Source organism: Pimephales promelas, chromosome 6 (genome assembly GCF_988280905.1).
Source record: "Pimephales promelas chromosome 6, fPimPro1.hap1.1, whole genome shotgun sequence".
NCBI classification, from domain to species: domain Eukaryota; kingdom Metazoa; phylum Chordata; class Actinopteri; order Cypriniformes; family Leuciscidae; genus Pimephales; species Pimephales promelas.
Genome location: NC_142774.1, coordinates 21,072,703 through 21,093,048, shown reverse-complemented (window position 1 = coordinate 21,093,048; position 20,346 = coordinate 21,072,703). Strand labels below are relative to the sequence as shown.

The 20,346-nt window shown below is 44.4% G+C and overlaps 1 protein-coding gene across 1 annotated transcript in view; it reads right to left on the bottom strand.

Moving 5' to 3' along the window:
* The window catches only part of lonrf2 (LON peptidase N-terminal domain and ring finger 2), a 208,105-nt gene extending 187,759 nt beyond the window's left edge, over positions 1-20,346 (bottom strand). Inside the window, exon 1 of the mRNA XM_089132253.1 lies at positions 19,226-20,346. Within this exon, the coding sequence (XP_088988379.1) occupies positions 19,226-19,964 (739 nt within the window). The 5' untranslated portion in view covers positions 19,965-20,346. The remainder of the gene's footprint in view (positions 1-19,225) is intronic.

Sequence of the window (20,346 nt, the reverse complement as noted above, 5' to 3'; positions counted from 1 at the left end):
TGTTTGTCCACCACACTCCACTTTCAGCAGTATGTTCAATATATAAATGTTGCGGTACCAACCCTAGACCCACAACGGTTCGTAACAATGCACTTTTATTTTGATAATAATCAGACTTCTAATGTCAAATCTACAGTAGCAGTGCTAGAACTGACTATTGTGCGCGCACGCGAGACGCCGGCGCGCAATTACATGGGAATTTTTCCTCAGCAGTGGAAACAGGAATACTCTTATTTATGGTCATAGATAAGACAAGAGTGCATCATCCGAAACGGTAAAGTGTCCATTTTTTATTTGTGTATAGGCTACATTATAAATGACTACAAAATGTCATGCCTTTTAAAAATACAGAAAAGAACCGGATGCGGGTTCATGCCGTCTCTCTGTCTCCTTTCTGGCGCACGTCCCGCAAAATCAACAGCAGCGAATCTACTTGACGCAAAGACATAGATTATCTATCTATAGAAAACTTTAAGTGTCTACTTTGTATTGTTTTATGTTAAATGCTTTATATAAGTTACTTAGGAATAAACAGCATGTTTTCAGATGATAAAGAAAACATGACTCATAGCATGGAAAAAAACGTTAGGTTGTAAATTATTTCGCGGACCCCCTGGCTTTAGCTCGCGGACCACCAGGGGTCCGCGGACCCCACTTTGAGAAGCACTGCTCTAGACTATAGCCTGGGTGCTGCTGCTCTGCTCTAGTTGACGGCGGCCTTTCCCCCGAACATACCACGTTAACAACAACCCTTTAGAAAACGTAATTCCTTTGTGGATCCTCTTGATCTGCGTTCTCCAGGTTTCTTTGACAAATCTCAGCATCAGTCTCACGCGCGCTGCACGGGAGTTAACCACGCCCACTTATTTACATTTCGCGGTATACACAGAATAAAAAAATCTGTTACGACGTTTTCTACCGCGGTAACGATATATATCGTCATATCGCCCAGCCCTACAGGCAAATTGTTTTGATTTGGGGAGCTGCATAAAGTGACGCTGAGAATGAAATCGTGATTTGATGGCTATGCCACGCCCCCTCCACTCACTCGGACAAACAGTCAACATTCGGGCACGGGCGCTATGGCATTTTTGGAGACAGAAAGATTATATATCATCTTGAAGTCACCTAAAGGGCCTTAACTATGCATTGGAGGGTTATATTAATAATTTTATTGTTGAGAAGGTCGACGAAAAGCTTCAGCTCCAGGCAAAAATGTACAGGTCACAGTGTAAACGTGATAAACCGCATATCGTTGCCATCACCGTTTGGTGCTACAGTATTTAAATGAATCATTCAACACAACATTGTTAACATTTGTTATCTCGGTTATTTACAGATACGTTTTTTTTATTTTTATTTATTTATTTATTTGTTTTATTTGAGCTGTAACCATTCAGCTCAAAAGGAGAGGGCCGAAGCAACAGAGCTTATTAGCGCCCCCCCCTCCCCCCCTCCCCCTCCAAAATTTCATACAAGACAATTTCACATTTCACAATCGTTCAAGGGAACAAAGTGCAAAACAACAACAAAAAGACAACAAATATCTGGTCCTGATTAAACAACAAAGCGACAACAAGAATCTGGTCATGGTAAAAGTACCCCTACTGACAAAACATTTCTTCGTCTCTATACTTTGCAAAGATCTTTTGTTTATATTTGTATTTAAAAAGATTAATATTTGAACTTCTTTTTATAACTATCTCCAAATTATTCCATAATTGTACCCCCTTGACTGTAAGGCTAAAACTTTTCAAAGTTGTACAATGTTTCTGCGTCCTAAAGTTTAATTCATCACGTAATTCATAACAACCAGTACGTTCATGGAACCTTTTTTGTATTTGGCTTGGTAATAATTTGTGCCTTGCTTTGAATAACATCTGTACTGATTGGAACTCAACAATGTCATAAAACTTCATGATCTTAGATTTTAAAAATAGTGGGTTTGTGTGGGCCAAAAACCCCACTTTATGGATTAAGCGAATAACTCTTTTTTGCAACATTACTATTGGTCTTAGTGTGCTTTTATAAGTGTTTCCCCATATCATAGAACAATAATATAAATAAGGCAAGATCAAAGAATTATATAACGTATGCAGTGCTTTAATATTTAAAATGTGCTTTACTTTTGCAATTACAGAAATACTTCTTGATATTTTAGTAGCAATATATTTAATGTGAGAGTTCCAAGAAATTCTATCATCTATAATAACTCCAAGAAATTTGATTTCATGCACCCGCTCTATAACAACACCCTCTATCTGGATTGCTTCCTGAGCCTCAGTGTTACTGTTGCCAAATATCATCATTTTACTTTTACTCAAATTTAGTGATAATTTGTTTTGTTTAAACCACATATTAACATGTTTGAGTTCCAAGTTACGTTAATTAAGCTAAGTGACATGATGTACAACGCAGCTAGAAGCTAACGTTAATGTTTTCTAATATAGACTTATATAGACTAACGTTACGTTAGAGATTTTAAAGATAACGTTCAAATACTTTGTTGACTTAACTTAGATCAGATGTAGACATCCTTGTTTAATTTATCCACGTTTAGTTGGTGTTGTGGTCTACCGCATAACTTAATCGCATAACTTAATCCAGAGCAGACACTTATCTCGGTTGAGATGTGGCTCGGGAAAGGGTAAAAGAAATACACACCGTCGCCCAGCCTCTCGGGAACCTAGTGTCGGAGTTGCATGTACCCCATGCACACCGTTTGACCATTTTAAACTTAAAATAACAAGAAAAAACGAATGAAACTCCAATGCATTTCAATGGAAATGGAAATTTCAATGGAAATGGAAATTTCACTGCAATGGAGTTAGTCTCTGACTAACTCCAATGCATTTCAATGGAAGTGGAGGCAGAGAATGTCCGAGTGTATTGGGTTAGCTGCGCACTGTGATTGGCTCATCGCGTTTGAGGGCGTGGCTTAGCCATAGGTCAATTGAGTCCAACGTTCTGCAAATAACAGATAGTATATAGTGAGACGGCTCAACATGTTTATCACGGTGTTTTCACGGAGCGATCTCTTTACTGCACACGTTCGAAACCCATGCAAATATGACTTTTTTTTTTCCTTTTTCTTTTTTAGATCATAGCAATACTTTGTCATCTTTACAAGAATACGAAAGGCATGTAACGAGCAAGTCTGCGTTAATTAGACTAGAATTCGCTTAATATCACGTTAGTTTGTGCTTTCAGAATCGACTAATCTGCTGCAGCGGATGACCTGATAGGAAGTTGGTCACCAGTTAACACGGTCATCAGAAACCGTAACACCGGATTCACCGCATGACAACGATCACGTGCGTTTCTTGTTTATTCTCACACCTTTAGTTATACTAAAGCACACAAATCGTCTCGGTTACGTATGTAACCCTCGTTCCCTGAGTGGGAACGGAGACGTTACGTCAGAAGTGACGGAGATTGGGGGATTTCGCATAGAAAGCCAATCCTCTTCGAGTATTTAAACACGAGCCAATGGCATGCAATGCCTTGGGGCTGCGGAAATTTGCATAGCGTACTCCGCCCTACTCCGTGAGTATAAAAGGAGGAAGTGAACGCAACCGCAGTATGTCTTCGCTGAGGAGCCAAGACTGAACTCGGCATCTACCCAGCGATACAGCAGAAGTGGCAGGGAGACGTAACGTCTCCGTTCCCACTCAGGGAACGAGGGTTACATACGTAACCGAGACGTTCCCTTTCGTAGTCACTTCGAGTTACGTCAGAAGTGACGGAGATTGGGGGTCTGTGCCATCACGCCATCTTCAAGCTGTCTTCCAGTGCCCTGCGAAAGACTGAACCCCCGAGCTTTATCTCTTTTTTTTTTTTTTTTGGGGGGGATCCGACTTTGACACAGGATTACCAAGGTACACTGGGAAACATATCCCGAAGGGGACATGCTACCAGTTGCCTACCGAAGGGAGGACTTAAGAACACATATGGCCACATAGGAACGCATATGAAACACTGGAGTACCAACCGCAGGTGGCTAAAATTTAAACTCCAGGGGTGGCAGATGGCTTGCCAAGGGAAGACACATGCTCAGGGAGGCTTACAGTGGATAATACACATGAGACGGTTACCAAGGGGAACCGTGCGCATGGAGGCACCTAGCTAGCATCCAGAGCAACAGCAGTGGTGCCCGCATCGTCGGTGCTGGAGGACTCGAGACTTCAATGGAAGAACTGAGGAGATATCGCACTTATCCAGTCCGGGGAGTGGAGTGGCGAGCAAGCGAAGACACCTGAGCGGGTCCAGTACCGGCCGGAACGAGTACGAGAGAGGACACTGGCTCAATTCGCAGATTATAGAATCTGGCGAAGGTGTTGGGTGTCGCCCAGCCTGCAGCTCTGCAGATGTCTGTTAGCGAGGCGCCGTGCGCTAAAGCCCAAGAGGAGGCTACACTCTGAGTGGAATGGGCCGTCACACCAAGGGGGCACGGAAGGCCTTGCTGCTGGTAAGACAAAGCAATGGCATCCACTAACCAGTGGGACAGCCGTTGCTTTGAGAGAGCCCTTCCCTTCTGGCTCCCTCCATAACAGACAAAGAGCTGGTCTGAGGTCCTGAAACACTGCGTCCTGTCGACATAGGTGCGGAGAGCACGTACCGGACAGAGCAGTGCCAAGACTGGGTCTGCCTCCTCCGGGGGCAGCGCTTGCAGGTTCACCACCTGGTCCCGGAAGGGAGTGGTGGGAACCTTGGGCACATATCCAGGCCGGGGTCTCAGGATCACGTGAGAGTAAGCCGGCCCGAACTCCAGGCACGCTTCGTCAACGGAGAATGCGTGCAGGTCCCCTACCCTCTTGATGGAGGCCAATGCAACCAGGAGTGCTGTCTTCATGGACAGAAACTTAAGCTCTACTGAATGCAAAGGCTCAAAGGGATGCCTCTGCAGAGCACTTAAAACTACTGAGAGGTCCCAAGAGGGTACGAGGGGAGGACGAGGCGGATGCAGCCTCCTCGCTCCCCTCAGGAACCTGATGACCAGGTCGTGCTTCCCTAAGGACTTACCTTCCACTGCTTCATGAGAAGCGGCAATGGCCGCGACATAGACCTTAAGAGTGGAGGGCGACAGCCTGCGCTCCAATCCTTCTTGCAGAAAGGAAAGCACGACACTGATCGGACATCTCCAGGGGTCTTCTCCGCGAGAAGAGCACCAATTGACGAAGAGGTTCCACTTCAACGCATAAAGGTGTCTCGTGGACGACGCTCTTGCGGAAGTGATGGTTGCCGCCACCGCAGGTGGCAGCGAACTCAAACCTGCCTCGTCCCGTCCAGGAGCCACACGTGCAGCCTCCAAAGATCGGGACGAGGGTGCCACAGAGTGCCCCGTCTCTGAGAGAGTAGGTCTTGTCTCAGAGGAATAGGCCAAGGAGGTGCTGTCGCGAGGAGCATGAGATCGGAGAACCATGTCTTGGTGGGCCAATAGGGGGCTACCAGCAAGACCTGCTCCTCGTCCTCCTTGATCTTGCACAACACCCGTGCAAGGAGGCTCACTGGGGGAAACGCATACTTGCGTGGGCCCCGTGGCCAGCTGTGCGCCAGCGCATCCGAACCGAGAGTGCCCCAGGTCAGAGAATAAAACTGGGCGCAGTGGGCTGAGTCCCGGGAGGCGAACAGATCTATCTGTGCCTCCCCGAACTCTCTCCAGATCAGCTGGACCGACTGGGGATGGAGTCGCCACTCGCCGGAGATAGGGCGGACCCGAAACAGCTCGTCGGCTGCCCAGTTCCGGTCTCCAGGAATGTGAACTGCACGAAGGGACCTCAGGTGCTTCTGACTCCATATCAAGAGGTGGCGGGCGAGCTGCGACAACTGGCGCGAGCGTAGACCCCCCTGGTGGTTGATGTACGCTACAGCCGTAGTGTTGTCTGAACGGACAAGCACATGCTGGCCCTTGAGCAACGCTCTGAAGCGGTGCAGGGCGAGCCGTACTGCCAGCAGCTCGAGGCAATTGATGTGCATGAGGCGCTGGGCCCCCGTCCAGGAGCCGGCGGCTGCATGCCCATTGCACATGGCACCCCAACCCGTGGTAGATGCATCCGTGGAGACGATGAGATGCCTGGAAACTCGCTGAATAGGGACGCCCGTCCGTAAAAAGCTGAGGTTCGACCACGGGAAGAAGGTTCGCCGGCATGCCGGAGTCACTGGGACTCGGAGCGAGCCGCGATGCCATTCCCACCTCGGGACTCGATCGCGAAGCCACAGCTGAAGCGGTCTCATATGAAGCAAACCGAGCGGCGTTGCCGCGGCCGCGGATGCCATATGCCCCAGGAGCCTCTGAAAAAGTTTCAGTGGAACCGCACTCTTGCCCTCGAACTGACGAAGACAAGTCAGCAGTGAGTGTGCGCGCTCGTTCGTGAGCTGCGCGGACATGGCGACCGAGTCTATCTCCACGCCGAGAAAAGAGATCCTCTGCACGGGGCAAAGTTTGCTCTTCTCTCGGTTGACCCGAAGGCCCAGACGGGCTAGGTGCCGGAGCACCAAGTCTCTGTGTTCGCAAAGCTGAGCTCGAGAGTGTGCTAGTATCAGCCAGTCGTCGAGATAATTCAGGATGCGAACCCCGTGTTCGCGAAGGGGAACAAGGGCTGCCTCGACGATCTTCGTGAAGACGCGAGGGGACAGAGCTAACCCGAATGGGAGAACGGCGTACTGATATGCCTGGCCCTCGAAGGCAAACCGAAGAAACGGTCTGTGTCGAGGTAAGATGGACACATGGAAGTACGCGTCCTTCAGGTCGATCGCTGCAAACCAATCCTGATACAGAACACATTCGAAAATGCGTTTGGCCGTGAGCATTTTGAACGGTGGTCGATGGAGAGAACGGTTCAAAATGCGCAGGTCCAAGATCGGTCGTAACCCACCGGTCTTCTTGGGGACAATGAAGTAGGGGCTGTAAAACCCGGACCTCACCTCGGCTGGAGGGACCGTCTCGATTGCACCCTTCGCCAGCAGGGTCGCAATCTCCGCTCTCAGGACTGGGGCATTGCCACCGACTATCGTGGAGCGAACTCCCCTGAAGCGGGGAGGAGACCGTGCGAACTGAATCGCGTAGCCGAATCTGATCGTTCTGATGACCCAGCGGGATACCCCGGGAAGCGCTAGCCAGGCTTCCAGGAAGTGAGCCAACGGGGTCATGTGAACTACAGACGTCCCCCCGGAGGGGCAGCGTGGCGGGTCGACTGGCACGCGTGCAGGGATTACCCCGCTCGGATGCGTCGAAGCCCGCTCCCCGACAGAAGGGACCAGGGAAAGCGGAGCGTTCCACGGGGGTCCGTTCTGCCGGGGGTCTGGCGAGAGAGGGGGAAGGGATTGGTGTAGCCCGGGGACGACACACGCACCCTTCCGCGCCCTCCGAGACAGAGAGGAGTGAGTGGGCCGACACACTGGGGCATCGGGGGCACTCACTCCAGTCTGTGAGCTCAGTGAGGATGTCAAGTCTTTCTTTAACCAGTTCAGGGTGCTGCCCACCCGTGGGTGAGCAGCGGGGAGCTGAGAACAAAAGATTCTCCCCCGGCCCTCCACCGGGGGAAGGAGGGGGCCTGCTACCGCCTCCTGGGAAAGACTCGAGATCGACACTGAGCCGCCCGTGTCAGGATCTTCGCTTGGCCTGGCGTTTAGCGGGGCGAGCGGCCTGAGGGGGCTGTGACGCCGGCCTGCGGCCTCCTCAACGCCGGGGCCCGGGTGAAGGCTGCTGCTGGGGCCGGGCGGGAGGGAGGGGAGCCACAGGGGGGCGTCCTCGGCGGCGAGCAGGGGGAGGCACCTGTGCCGACGACTGGGTGGAGGCAGCAGCTGGTCGTCGGGGCAGGATGTGTTTGATGGCCTCCGTCTGCTTCTGGGCAGTGGAGAACTGTTGGGCGAAGTCCTCGACCGCACCGCCGAAAAGGCCAACCTGGGATAGCGGAGCGTCGAGCAGACGAGTCCGCTCAGCGCTCCGCGTATCCGCCAGGTTGAGCCACAGATGACGCTCCTGAACCACGCTAGTGGCCATCACCTGACCAACGGCGCGAGCAGCCACTTTCGTTGCCCGGAGAGCAAGGTCAGTGGCGGACCGCAGTTCTTTGAATGCCGTCGGATCAGTCCCGCCCTCGTGCATGTCTCTGAGCAACTTCGCTTGGAAGACCTGCAAAGTGGTCATAGCATGCAGAGCGGAGGCCGCCTGTCCCGCCGCTCTGTAGGATCGCGCCGCCATAGCAGACGAGAACCCACAGGCTTTGGATGGGTGCTTAGGAGGACCACGGGTGGAAGCGCTCTGTGGACACAGCTGCATCGCAACAGAGCGCTCCACCGGGGGCATCCCAGTGTACCCACGGGCGGCCCCGCCGTCGAGGGGGGGAAAGGCGGGGGAGAGATCGCGCTCTCGAGTGGACAAAGGAGCCCCCCAAGAGCGCGATAACTCCGCATGCAGCTCGGGGAAAAAAGGTATTGGAGTCGGCCGTGGCTTTGCAGCGGCAGCCTTGTCCAAAAACCAATTATCCATCCGTGAGAGGTCGGGGCAGGATGGAGGTTTCCATTCTAGCCCGATACTCCCAGCGGCTCGAGACAGCATGGCCGTCATCTCGGGATCTGACGCGGACAACGCTGGGACTCCCGAAGGAGGCAACGCAGCCGGATCTTCCTCTCCCGAGGAATCAAGCCCGCCTAGTGATGCTGTGATAGACATCGCATCATCATCTGGGGCGCTGCTCGAAGCAGCCGGTGCCGCCGAAGAGACAACCGACCGAGTCGAACTAGCGCCCGCTGGCTCACGCACTGAGGCGGGAGGTGTGGCCCGAGGAATCGTCGGGGCTTTATCCCACACCGTCACCGTTAGATCGCCCGGTCCCCGGGTCGACGGGCCCCCTTTCGTGAAGGAAGCCGATCGAGTAGGGGGGACCGGGGCTCTCACTCTAGTGAGATCATTGAGCCGCGACCTCAGTGTGGAGATGGTCATGGTCCCACAGAAGGAACATGAGTCATCCACAAACGCTGCTGCTGCATGCTGAATGCCCAAGCAAACAAAGCAGCGTTCGTGACCATCAGATGACGATAGAAATCTACCACATCCAGAAGGGCACGGGCGAACCATCTTTAAAAAGACGTGCCGCGTGCAGCTCTTTTACAGAGAGGAGAGAAATTCACTCTTTCAGCGCTGAGGCTACCAGGGAGAAGCGCAAAGTCTGGCAAACCACTGCACAGATCGCAGGCAATGCAGAATCTCGCTGGGTACCGCCGTCACACCAACACTGAAGAGGACGCTCGTCTCGAAGAGTCTTGAATCAGCTTTGAGGAGTGAAGAGGTTCTCTTGGCTCCGAAGCGAAAACATACTGCGGTTGCGTTCACTTCCTCATTTTATACTCACGGAGTAGGGCGGAGTACGCTATGCAAATTTCCGCAGCCCCAAGGCATTGCATGCCATTGGCTTGTGTTTAAATACTCGAAGAGGATTGGCTTTCTATGCGAAATCCCCCAATCTCCGTCACTTCTGACGTAACTCGAAGTGACTACGAAAGGGAACAGTTTTTATAACAGTAAACAATCTTTTCATGTATTCGTGATGTTATATTGTGTCATGTTTATCATGTTTATCAAAATAAAACTGATTAACCCTCAGGTGCTCTTCGTTTCGGAGTCACACTTGTTATCTTCCCGGTCAAAAGTGACCGGACACCTAAAAATGAAACTTTCTCCATCCCAGTAAAACCAATGCAATTTATTTTTGTTCTATAATATTTATTCTTTTTAATTTAGTATTTTGAGACAATTTAAATGAATTTATTAATATTTATGCAATATTTATGGTTTATTTTTGCCATAGAAAAATATATATTATTTTCTATATATATATTATTTTCTTCAAAAAAATATTAATGCAGTATTTTAGTTTAATATAGAGTCTAGGCCTTCAGAAAAAAAATATTTTTTGAAGAAAATTAGCACCATCTGGTTACAGTATAGAGAAAAAGCGTAGAATCATGGTGTAACCACTTGATGGCATGTACAGCTCTCTATTGAGAGGCATGTGAATTCCCCAGCTGTTTATGAACACATTTTTGTTGTTGGTGGTGGATTTGTATATATAGTTGAAACAATCTCAAAAACTATTTCTTATTTAAAAAAATGACAAAAAACAAATATTCACAATTTTTTTTTTTTTTTACAATTTCCCATTCATTTCCTATGGGGTCATTTTTGACCAAAGACCACAAGTGTGACTATTTTTTTTTAAGACCACTTAGCATGCTCAGATCATGACCTCAATTTTTTTGTGTGTTCACATACATAATGCCATAAAAGTCACCAAGTTTCGTAACATCGCGATGAAGCTGTGATTTTAAAAAATTCAAAACATACTTTTTGTAATCAAAATTTATTGGTGTGTATGTGTATAAACGTGTGTTTGTATGTGTGTGTGTTGGTGGGTGTGTCTGTTTTGCACTCTAGATGTTGTAGAGTGTCACCCCTTTCTTGCGGTGTACTTTTTTTTTTTTTAGAATTGTGGCCGATTTGTAGATTGTACATACAAAAAAAATCAGAGAATTTTTTTTTTGTATCAATTTCCCATTCATTTCCTATGGGTTGTCATTTTTGACAGAAGAGCAAAAGTGTGGCTCATTTTTTTACGACCACTTAAATTGCTCGAATCGTGACCTCAATTTTTTTGTGTGTTCACATACCCAATGCCATAAAAGTCACCAAGTTTCGTAATTTTCTGAAGAAGCTGTGATTTTTAAATATTCAAAACAGATTTCTTTAATCACAATTTATTGGTGTTTTTGTGTATAAAAGTGTGTGTGTATGTGTGTGCGTAGGGGTGGGTATGTCTGTTTTGCACTCTTGATGTTTTACAGTGTCACCCCTTCAATGCTGAGCACTTTTTTTCTGCATCGTGGCCGATTTGTAGATTGTACACACAAAAATTCTCAAAGTTTTTGTGTTTTTGTCAATTTCCCATTCATTTCCTATGGTCGGTCATTTTTGACTGAAGAGCACAAGTGTGACTATTTTTTTACGACCACTTAGCCTGCTCGGATCATGACCTTCGCTCAGAAATGACCGAAGAGCACCTGAGGGTTAAAAAAATGTTGACTCTCCACGTCATTGATTATAGGCTTATTTTGAACTTTTATTTATTTGAACACTGCCATTGTTTTCAGCCACTCCCTCTATTCGCTGATTGGTCCTACAAAAAGTTGATTTCGGAAACCTAATAATATACAGCAGTCCCAGACTGTCACAGTCCTCCGTCTGCACCAGTCTGTCTTGTCTTCAGCACTACACTTCCCATGATCCTCTCGTCTGCACACCTGAACTCACTCCCTCATCAGCCTCCCGTTCAGCGTCCTGTTCATCTGTTACACCTGTTTTCCACCTTGTTATGTTTGATTCCCCTGTCTATTTAGTTCCCTCAGTTTCCTTCAGTCTTTGTCGGTCGATGTTAATGTTACACTGTGTTGTGTGAGTGTCCTGCCCGTCTTCCTGAACCTGTACCCGTGTTGAATTATTTAGTAAAGTATTTGTATTGGAGCATCTGCCTCTTCAGTCTGTCTTCCTCAGCCTGCACTCCACCACACCCCGTGACACAGACGTAGTACTGAAGGAAAATTAAATTGAGCGGAAGTGCGTAGGAGGGCGCAGCCAGGCTAACATGATTTAACACCTAGCTCACAATTCTTTATATATTGGAATATTATATGGTAACATGTAATATTGAATGGATACGAAAATGACTCGAGGCGAGGGGATAGTATTTTATTGTATGGTTCCTGGGCTCATACTAATAAGTCTTTTTTGGATGGGTTATTATTCTGTTTGATGTAGAGGGAAACGAAAAAGAAGGGAAAAAATTGTAAATGTGTCCGTTTATGCATGTATGTGTGCATATGTGCCTATGTTTGAAATAATTTTTAATAATTTTGTAAGACTGTGCTGAGATGTAGCCATGTATTTATTTATCAGTTATTTTTGATTGTATTATATATATATATATATATATATATATATATATGTGTGTGTGTGTGTGTCTGTGTGTGTAGCCTAGTACTAGCCAAATATTTTAATCTAATGGATATATACATAATAAACATGTTCAAAATAAGCTAAACTAATTAACTAAAATTACTAGAACTGCAGATAAGCTACTCAAACGATTACAATCCTAAAGTAGCTATTTTAAAGATGATTTTAGGCACTTCTTTTATCATGTCATATTGTAATTACATCCAAAAAAGACTTTAGTATGAGCCTATGAACCATACTATAAAATACTATCCCCTCGAGTCATTTTCGTATCTATTCAATACAACTTCGCCGTCTCTGCAAGATCAACATTCGGTGATTCAGATTTGTCTTGGCACAGCTACTAGAAGATTTACAACTGTCAGTCAGGTTGCTCACGTGACATCTAAGTCGTCAAGCTCAGTTTGAGTCTGCGCAGAACACTTGGCTATCAGGAAGTGAGTGCTCCTATTGTGCTTCAATTCTCTCCATTGAAATCTAGGGGGTCGTTGTGTCCATTTCTTTTACTGTCTATGTGTCGAACACTATCTATGGATCCATCTTGGCAGCGGACGCGAAGTTACCTTTTGATACCTTTTTTTAATTTTTACTTCACATAACGTTAGCCTTTTTTGTTGATCACATATTTTACCATTTCATGTGTTTTAACAACTAGATCATGTTGCTATGGACGCAGTTGTTCACTAGGGGTGGGGGGAAAAAAACGATTTTTAGATGCATCGCGATGCAGACTTGGATGATTCTGAATCGATTCACAAATGTCTTTTTTAGATACGTTTATAATAATGTAATATTGAAAGAATGCAAAAGACGGAACTCTGAAGCACGGAAGTGCAGAGGCCGGACCGTCTGTGGCGTGCACATAACAGAGACTCGATGGCTGATAAAACACGAGATCCATTCCAAACACCCTCGTTAAAAGCTGACGTGTGGAAATATTTTGGCTTCTGAAGTTGAAGGGGGAAAGGAGCTGGACAAGAGCCACACTAGTTGTAAGCTTTGTAGAATAAAACTAAAATATTTCGGAAACACGACAAATAGGAGAAGCCATATGACGCGTTTCCACCCAGAGGAAAAACACTCGACTGTACCGGTTGTTGTTATATTATTAATTTACTACAACAAGTATGTTGCTAGGTCAGGTACACATTTATTTTCCTGTTGGTTCTTTGCAATGTTAATAAAACATATTGTACATTAATTCTTTATGGGTCATTACTTTGTACTTTTAAAGCAAAGTAGTTATAGTCACACACACACAAAAAGATTCAGATAATTGATTTAGCATCGAATCGCAGCCCTCTGAATCGAGAGATTGCCTAGAGATTCCCACCCCTATTGTTCACTCCGGTAACATTAATATAAACGTTTTTAAATGAATAAACTCCTTTTTAAATCAATATTTTGTGTTATTGATTTATTTGGTCAAATTAGTGATTTATTTGGTAGGTAGTCATGTTATTGGAGGGAAAATGTGTTGCGAGGCGGTTTTTACAGCGGATACGGTTTTTACAGCTTCGCGTTAGCGGGGTTGCATTCGCTATAACTGTCTCGCTATACATTATCTCTTATTTTTATTTATTTATTTCAATGAGGGCTGACAAGACAAAATAAGGACTGTCAAGTGTGTTTTAACAGTGCGGTACAGCAACCAAACCAGTTGCACTACCATTTTTGCAGCACCGAAAGCAGACCTTTCACTGATCTAATGACGCAATGACGTGCACTTTCTAGCCTGTTCCATTTACATGTTTTCCCAATGCTAAAGAGGAGCCGATAGAAAGTAAAAGAAAGGAGGAGCCTCGGCTAGCCTCTGAAGGAATGACTTGGAAAGACCCGTCCTGCAAAAGGAAGTATCCTTGACATTAGGCTTGTTTGAGATGCGCCTTGCCTCGCCTAAAATGCATGCGAGAGTAGACGGCTGCAGTGAGGGGAGAAGTGAAAAAAGCGCAGTCAATCCGGGCAGATCTTGGTTCTCACAGTGGATCAGACACCTGTGAGATCAAAGTCTGATATCGCGGGATTCACAGGATTCACACTCATGCACGTGATGCTAATAAACTGGATGTGATTTAAGTTCTGTTGCTTTTATATGAAAATAAATATAATGAACAAGACACCCAAAGTACTTGTTATTTAATTACATTCCAAATATGTGTTATCATTTTTTCTTTAATACAGACATGTTTTTATATATTGTTTTAATAAAAATTACATCACATAATAATCCATATGGCACTTGTCAGAGAGTTTATTCACCCATATGTATACACATAAAACATGATATCAGTTTTAAAATCAAACATTTTAAAAGAGAACAATTCATTACTGTTGTTTAAACCAATGAGCATTAAAGAGCATATTGCAGGTAAATTTTTTTTTTTTAATTTATAGATAACCTTGTATGAAAATACCATATGAAAAGTTAATGCAGGATTTAAAATGTTTTAAAACAACATAAGGGCACTAATTTAGAAGATAAAGTGAGCGTTTCTTGGACTGCTAGTAAAAACGGCTTTTTTTTCAACATCGCGTCATTTGACGTCATATCAGGGAGCCGCAGCCTCGGCTCAGTGCAGAGTAGGCTGGTGTTCAGTGAGAGCGCTCGTCAGTCAGTGTGCTTTCGTTAGTTTTTGGATTTTAATTTATCACCGTCATGGTAAATTATTGTGTTTGTGGAGATTGCAAAAACTCCAGCCTGTCAGGACTTCAAGATCGAGTCCACAAGTTTCCATTACAATAAAAGTGACGGTGCTATATAGCCTATCTTTCGTTCCTGGTGCGGTTTGAGCAGGTGAAGAGACGGGATTTCTCTTCTGCATCGGCTCGGAAAACGCGGTCGTGTGTAGCGTTCACTTCAGATCAAATGACTATAGCATCCCGGCGATATGATGGAGTTCAACATCATGGTATGCCGAAGCAAGAATATTGATCGTCGTATACTACCAATGGCATCAAATAGTGGTATATAGGTAACTTAGTCATGTCATGCCCTAAATAGAACTTATAATTGAAAAACAAAATTGGTTGTTTAAATACTCAAATCTTTAATGTTCTGTTTATGTTATAACCTAGGTGAAAAATATGTATTAAAAATGTACCTGAGTATAGCCTATGCTTTTAGTATAGAAATATACTCAAGTAAAGTTTTTATACATTTAATAGTATATAAATCTACCCTAAACATACTAATGTCTGCTGGCCTGTTATAGGATCATAATAATCTGTACAATATTGTGAGCACAGTGTATATCGTTAGCGAACGTGTATAGCCTATAAGCACGTCTCTCACCTAAAAGGCACCTGTCCTGTTCTCCACTGGTTCTCCTCACATCACAGCTCAATTTTTCTCTGACCATTCTGTCTGACATTATCCTGGCCTGTCCCTGATCTCTTTAGCATAGCAGGCTCATAACTTTATGGCTTGATCCGTCATGAGTATTTTCCTCAGCGTCCGAAATGTCATGCGATTCATTGTTTTCCTGTTGTGTGAATCGACGGATCTCCCGCTCATTGCGTCACGCCCGCCACGCCCATTTTCAGACGAGGAAGTAAAATTCTCTCACGAAAAACGACTGCAGAAGCTTCTGTAGCGTGTTTATACGTACAGTGCCCTCCACAATTATTGGCACCCCTGTTTAAGATGTGGTCGAGGACTTTTAAAAATTCTCCCTTTTTTTTAAACAACATAGAATCCAAATGCAAAAAAAAGAGAAAAATCCAACCTTTTATTTAAGTACATTACTTTGGTGGTAAAAAAAAATTAAAAATTTAAAAAAATAAAAACTTCAAATCATGTGTCCCACAATTATTGGCACCCCTGATGTTAATACTTTGTACAACCCCCTTTTGCCAACAAGACAGCACTTAATCTCCTCCTATAACATTTCACAAGATTGAAGAACACAGAGAGAGGGATCTTTGACCATTCTTCTTTGCAAAATCTTTCTAGATCATCCAGTATCCTGGGCCCTCTCTTGTGCACTCTCCTCTTTTGCTCACCCCACAGGTTTTCGATTGGATTGAGGTCTGGGGACTGAGATGGCCATGGGAGGACCTTGAGTTTGTGACTGAACCATTTTTGTGTAGATTTTGCCACACGTTTTGGATCATTATCCTGCTGAAAGACCCAATGACGACCCATCTTCAGCTTTCTGGCAGAGGCCATCAGGTTTTTATTTAAAATGTCCTGGTAGTTCAAAGCGTTCATAATGCCATGCACCCTAACAAGGTTCCCAGGGCCTTTGGAAGAGAAACAGGCCCACAGCATCACAGATCCTCCACCATACTTCACGGTGGGCATGAGGTACTTTTCGGCATACACATCTTTTGTTTTACACCAGATCCACTTAGAGTGTTTGTTGCCAAAAAGCTCAATCTTAGTCTCATCCGACCAAAGCACACGATCCCAGATGAAGTCCCAGTGCCGCTTGGCAAACTCCAGACGTTTACGTTTGTCAGTGTTAGTGAGAAAAGGCTTTTTCCTAGCATGCCTCCCAAACATCTTGTTGGCATGTAGAGAGCGTCTGATGGTTGTTTTGGAGATTTTGTGACCCCAAGATGCCACTATTTGATGCAATTCTGTGACAGTGAGCTTAGGACTTTTTTTTTACTTTTCTTAGCATCCTCCTCACAGTGCGTTGTGGCAAGATAAACTTGGGACCTCTTTCAGCCTTGTTTGTCACTGTTCCTGTTGTTTTAAACTTCTTAATGATTCCTCTAACTTTAGATATGGGCAATATAAGGTGAGTGGCTATTTTCTTGTAGCCATTGCCTGACTTATAAAGGTCATCACACATCTGCCTTACTTGAATGGTGTGTTCTCTTGTCTTTGCCATGTTGACAAATGGGTAAGAGAATTAGGCCTCTGTGTCATGTCATATTTATACCCCAGGGAAATAGGAAGTCATGAATTACTAATTAAAAGTTCCTAGATATCCTGACCAACATTAGCAACTACAGAAAATATTTTTTTTTTTAAAAATCAATTACATTTTTCAGCGGAATTGTTAGGGGTGCCAATAATTGTGGGACACAGGATTTGAAGTTTTTATTTTCTAAATTTTTACATTTTTTTTTACCACCAAAGTAATGTACTTGAATAAAAGGTTGGATTTTTCTCTTTTTTTGCATTTGGGTTCTATGTTGTTTAAAAAAAGGGAGAATTTTTAAAAGTCCTCAACCACATCTTAAACAGGGGTGCCAATAATTGTGGAGGGCACTGTATATTTTAAAGAAAATCTAGTTCCTACATTGTTTTTCTATGCATTGACTCGTTGGGTCCTCTAACCTGCAATATGCCCTTTAAGCTGTGTCGTCAGCAAGTCATTTTCCCATCGTGCTTTTGATCAGCGCAGTTGTGGAGAGCAACTGCGCGCGATTGCAGAATCCGACAGGTGCGCCTTGCGCTCGCAAGATTTTTTTGACAACCCCAAGACCCCCCACCCCCCCACAACACACAGCCCCACCTACAATATTTTTCACCAGCCGTCACTGGTTAGATCACAACACTAGAGTAGAGTCAGCACACTATAATTGTTCTTCACGCGCACATGCAGTAGCCTAAATTTAAAACTGTTAAAAGAAAATGCTGAATAAACTATTGCATAGATACTGTATAATACACTATGCATTGATAGGTCTTTCTCTTTCCTTGGTGCTTTTAACTTTTCAAAGCGGCGGACTCGAAGAGCTGCGCGCCGCCCTGTGACTCCGTGTTGCTTCAAGCGCATCATTCACGCTGTGTTCAGCACTGTTTTGGAGTCTTTCACAATCATGTCATAATACTTTTGCGCAATGAAAGCTTATTAATAGCCTTTCTTGTTCTGTCCTATCTATTATATGTTGCTGCCTCACTAAACAGCTGTGCTTTACATTTAAAACAGCTGTGCATCTTATTTTTACGTTGTTATTTTACAACAATACAAAGAGCAATGTGTAACGTTTTACCAATTTAGTGGTACACTTCTTGTCTCTCTTATTTGTTCCCCACTAAGGAATGTTTTTTTCACTAAATGTTCAGATTTTATACAATTATTGTGCACTTGTGATTTTTCTAGGCTAAGTTTTGCTGAGTTATCCACTAATCTAGTTTACAATAGCATTTTTGTCATATATTTTGGTTATGGTCATATATATTTTATTTGTTGTTTTTCTTTATAATGAAGTTGTCTGTATTAAGTAGATTTTAATACACAAATTAGTGATTATCAGATCAATGAGGCCTCACCCTGCTCGTCACAACCCTGATTTAGGGTTTTATTTAGTTATAATAAACAAAAAAATGAAATATAATTTTTATCCGATTAATCGAAAAAATAATCGTCCGATTAATCGATTATCAAAATAATCGTTACTTGCAGCCCTAAAATACATTACATTATATTGAGCTCATTTCTCAAAAATTTAAAAGGTGATTTCTGGCCGTTTTTGTTATAATGCGCTACTCCACACATACATGATACCATCATGCATTGCGCTGATGGTAAAAATAAGTTACAACTTATTTTTACGATCAGCGCAATGCATGATGGTATGTAGGGCTTAGGTTAGTGACCATCGGTTGTACACTACTTTTCAAAATGCATTCTGGGATACATTGAGTGGACTATATATGGTATAATAATCATCACTATACATTCGGACAGCACAACAAAATGGCGAGCTCACTATATAGTCCACTATATAGGAGTAATGGGTGATTTCAGACACAGCACACGTCTCAAATACGAGCAAATGAACATGTGGTTTCCAGACCACGTCTCATTCTCAATGATATGTCTGGGGCGAGCCAGGCTAGCCTAACACAGCAACCTGAACAAAATTAATTTGTAAACAAAATGTCAGCATTAATTCACTAATAATCATTATTGTGCATAATTAAATGTGTAGACATACTGTTTGGAAGACTTTGGGATGGGCTGATAATAACATGCAACAAAATCAACGATAATGGTTGTTGTTTGGTAATTGTAATCAACAAGACATTAGTGTACCTACCTTTTACCATACTGACAGCTCAATGAACCCCAATTCAATATATTTAAATTATATTAGTCACGTTGTTACAAAACATCTTTGAGAGCGCACGGTGCACAATGTCGCCCCCTGTGGCTGTTTCTTCCGTCTCTCGGAAAGTAGGTCAGTTCTTTATAAAATACTCGCTGCAATAAATGGGTGAAAGGCCGCTTATACATAAGAATAAAATAGTCTTACCTAGTTCCATCGCCTTGTTGAACTTCGATATGGCGTTGGATAAGTCCTGTTTTTTCCAAAGACATTCCCCCTCCAACCAGTATCGTCTCGCTTTGCTTTCTGATTTGAACCATTTGTCAATCAAACCACTGACAATAACATTTATTCTGAGTCCGTCCACATTTAATTCTCTTGGTGTTTTGTTCGTTTTTAAACGACAGCTTCTGCACTCTTTAGCTAAATCATCTTCCACACAGCGCTTACAGAAAGTGTGTCCACACACCAAAGACGTCGGCTCCGTTAACAAGCACTTGCAAAGGCGACATGAAAACAAATCTAAGTTCTGCTCTTCCTCTAACTCGTCACTCTCAAAACATCTGTTTTCGGTGTTACAATCCACGTTTATTGTATTACTGTCACACTGCTCTTTCGTACGTATCTTATGCGCTATGACTTCAACTAAAACCTGCAGTTCATTGGGACTCAGTGCCTGAAGGTTTGCAGCGATGCAGTACGAATCCAACGCATCGCCTATGCGTCCCCCACGGGCCAGGGCATCAGCTTTCCGCAGACAGAGACCACGGTCGGTGTGCTCGAGCTCGGCTAGCTGAGAGGAATAGATATCCGCGGCCAGATCGAAGTCTCCAGCCCGGCATGCCTCGTCCGCCACCCCGAGCATTTCTGCACACAAACCCGGTGCGGTCGGGTTAGAGAGGTCGTGCACATAATGTTCGGTGTGATTTTGAATCCCAGAATCCATTTTCTGCTACTCCACATGAAATGCTAATTGTTATTTAGGAAAACGATAAAAATAGCAAAGTATATATAACCATTTTCATGGCCGACGTTTAGATGACCCATTCGTTTTATGTAAGACCCGATGTCTCCGGTAGCGGCACTCTGGGTAATCCTCGAGAACACTTCGATCGGAATATCGTTACCTTTCGAAGCAGTCCTTCTCCGGGACTCTTTTGTTCTGATACTTCTAGAGAATGTCCATGTCTTTTACGAGCCACTGGAAATATGAATAACTTGTTTTAACAAAACGGAGACAGTTGCGATGTTACATTTAGTTCGCACTAACACGGGAAAGATTACCGTCTGTCTGTCCGTCTGTCTCGCTCTCATTCACGTAAGAAGCA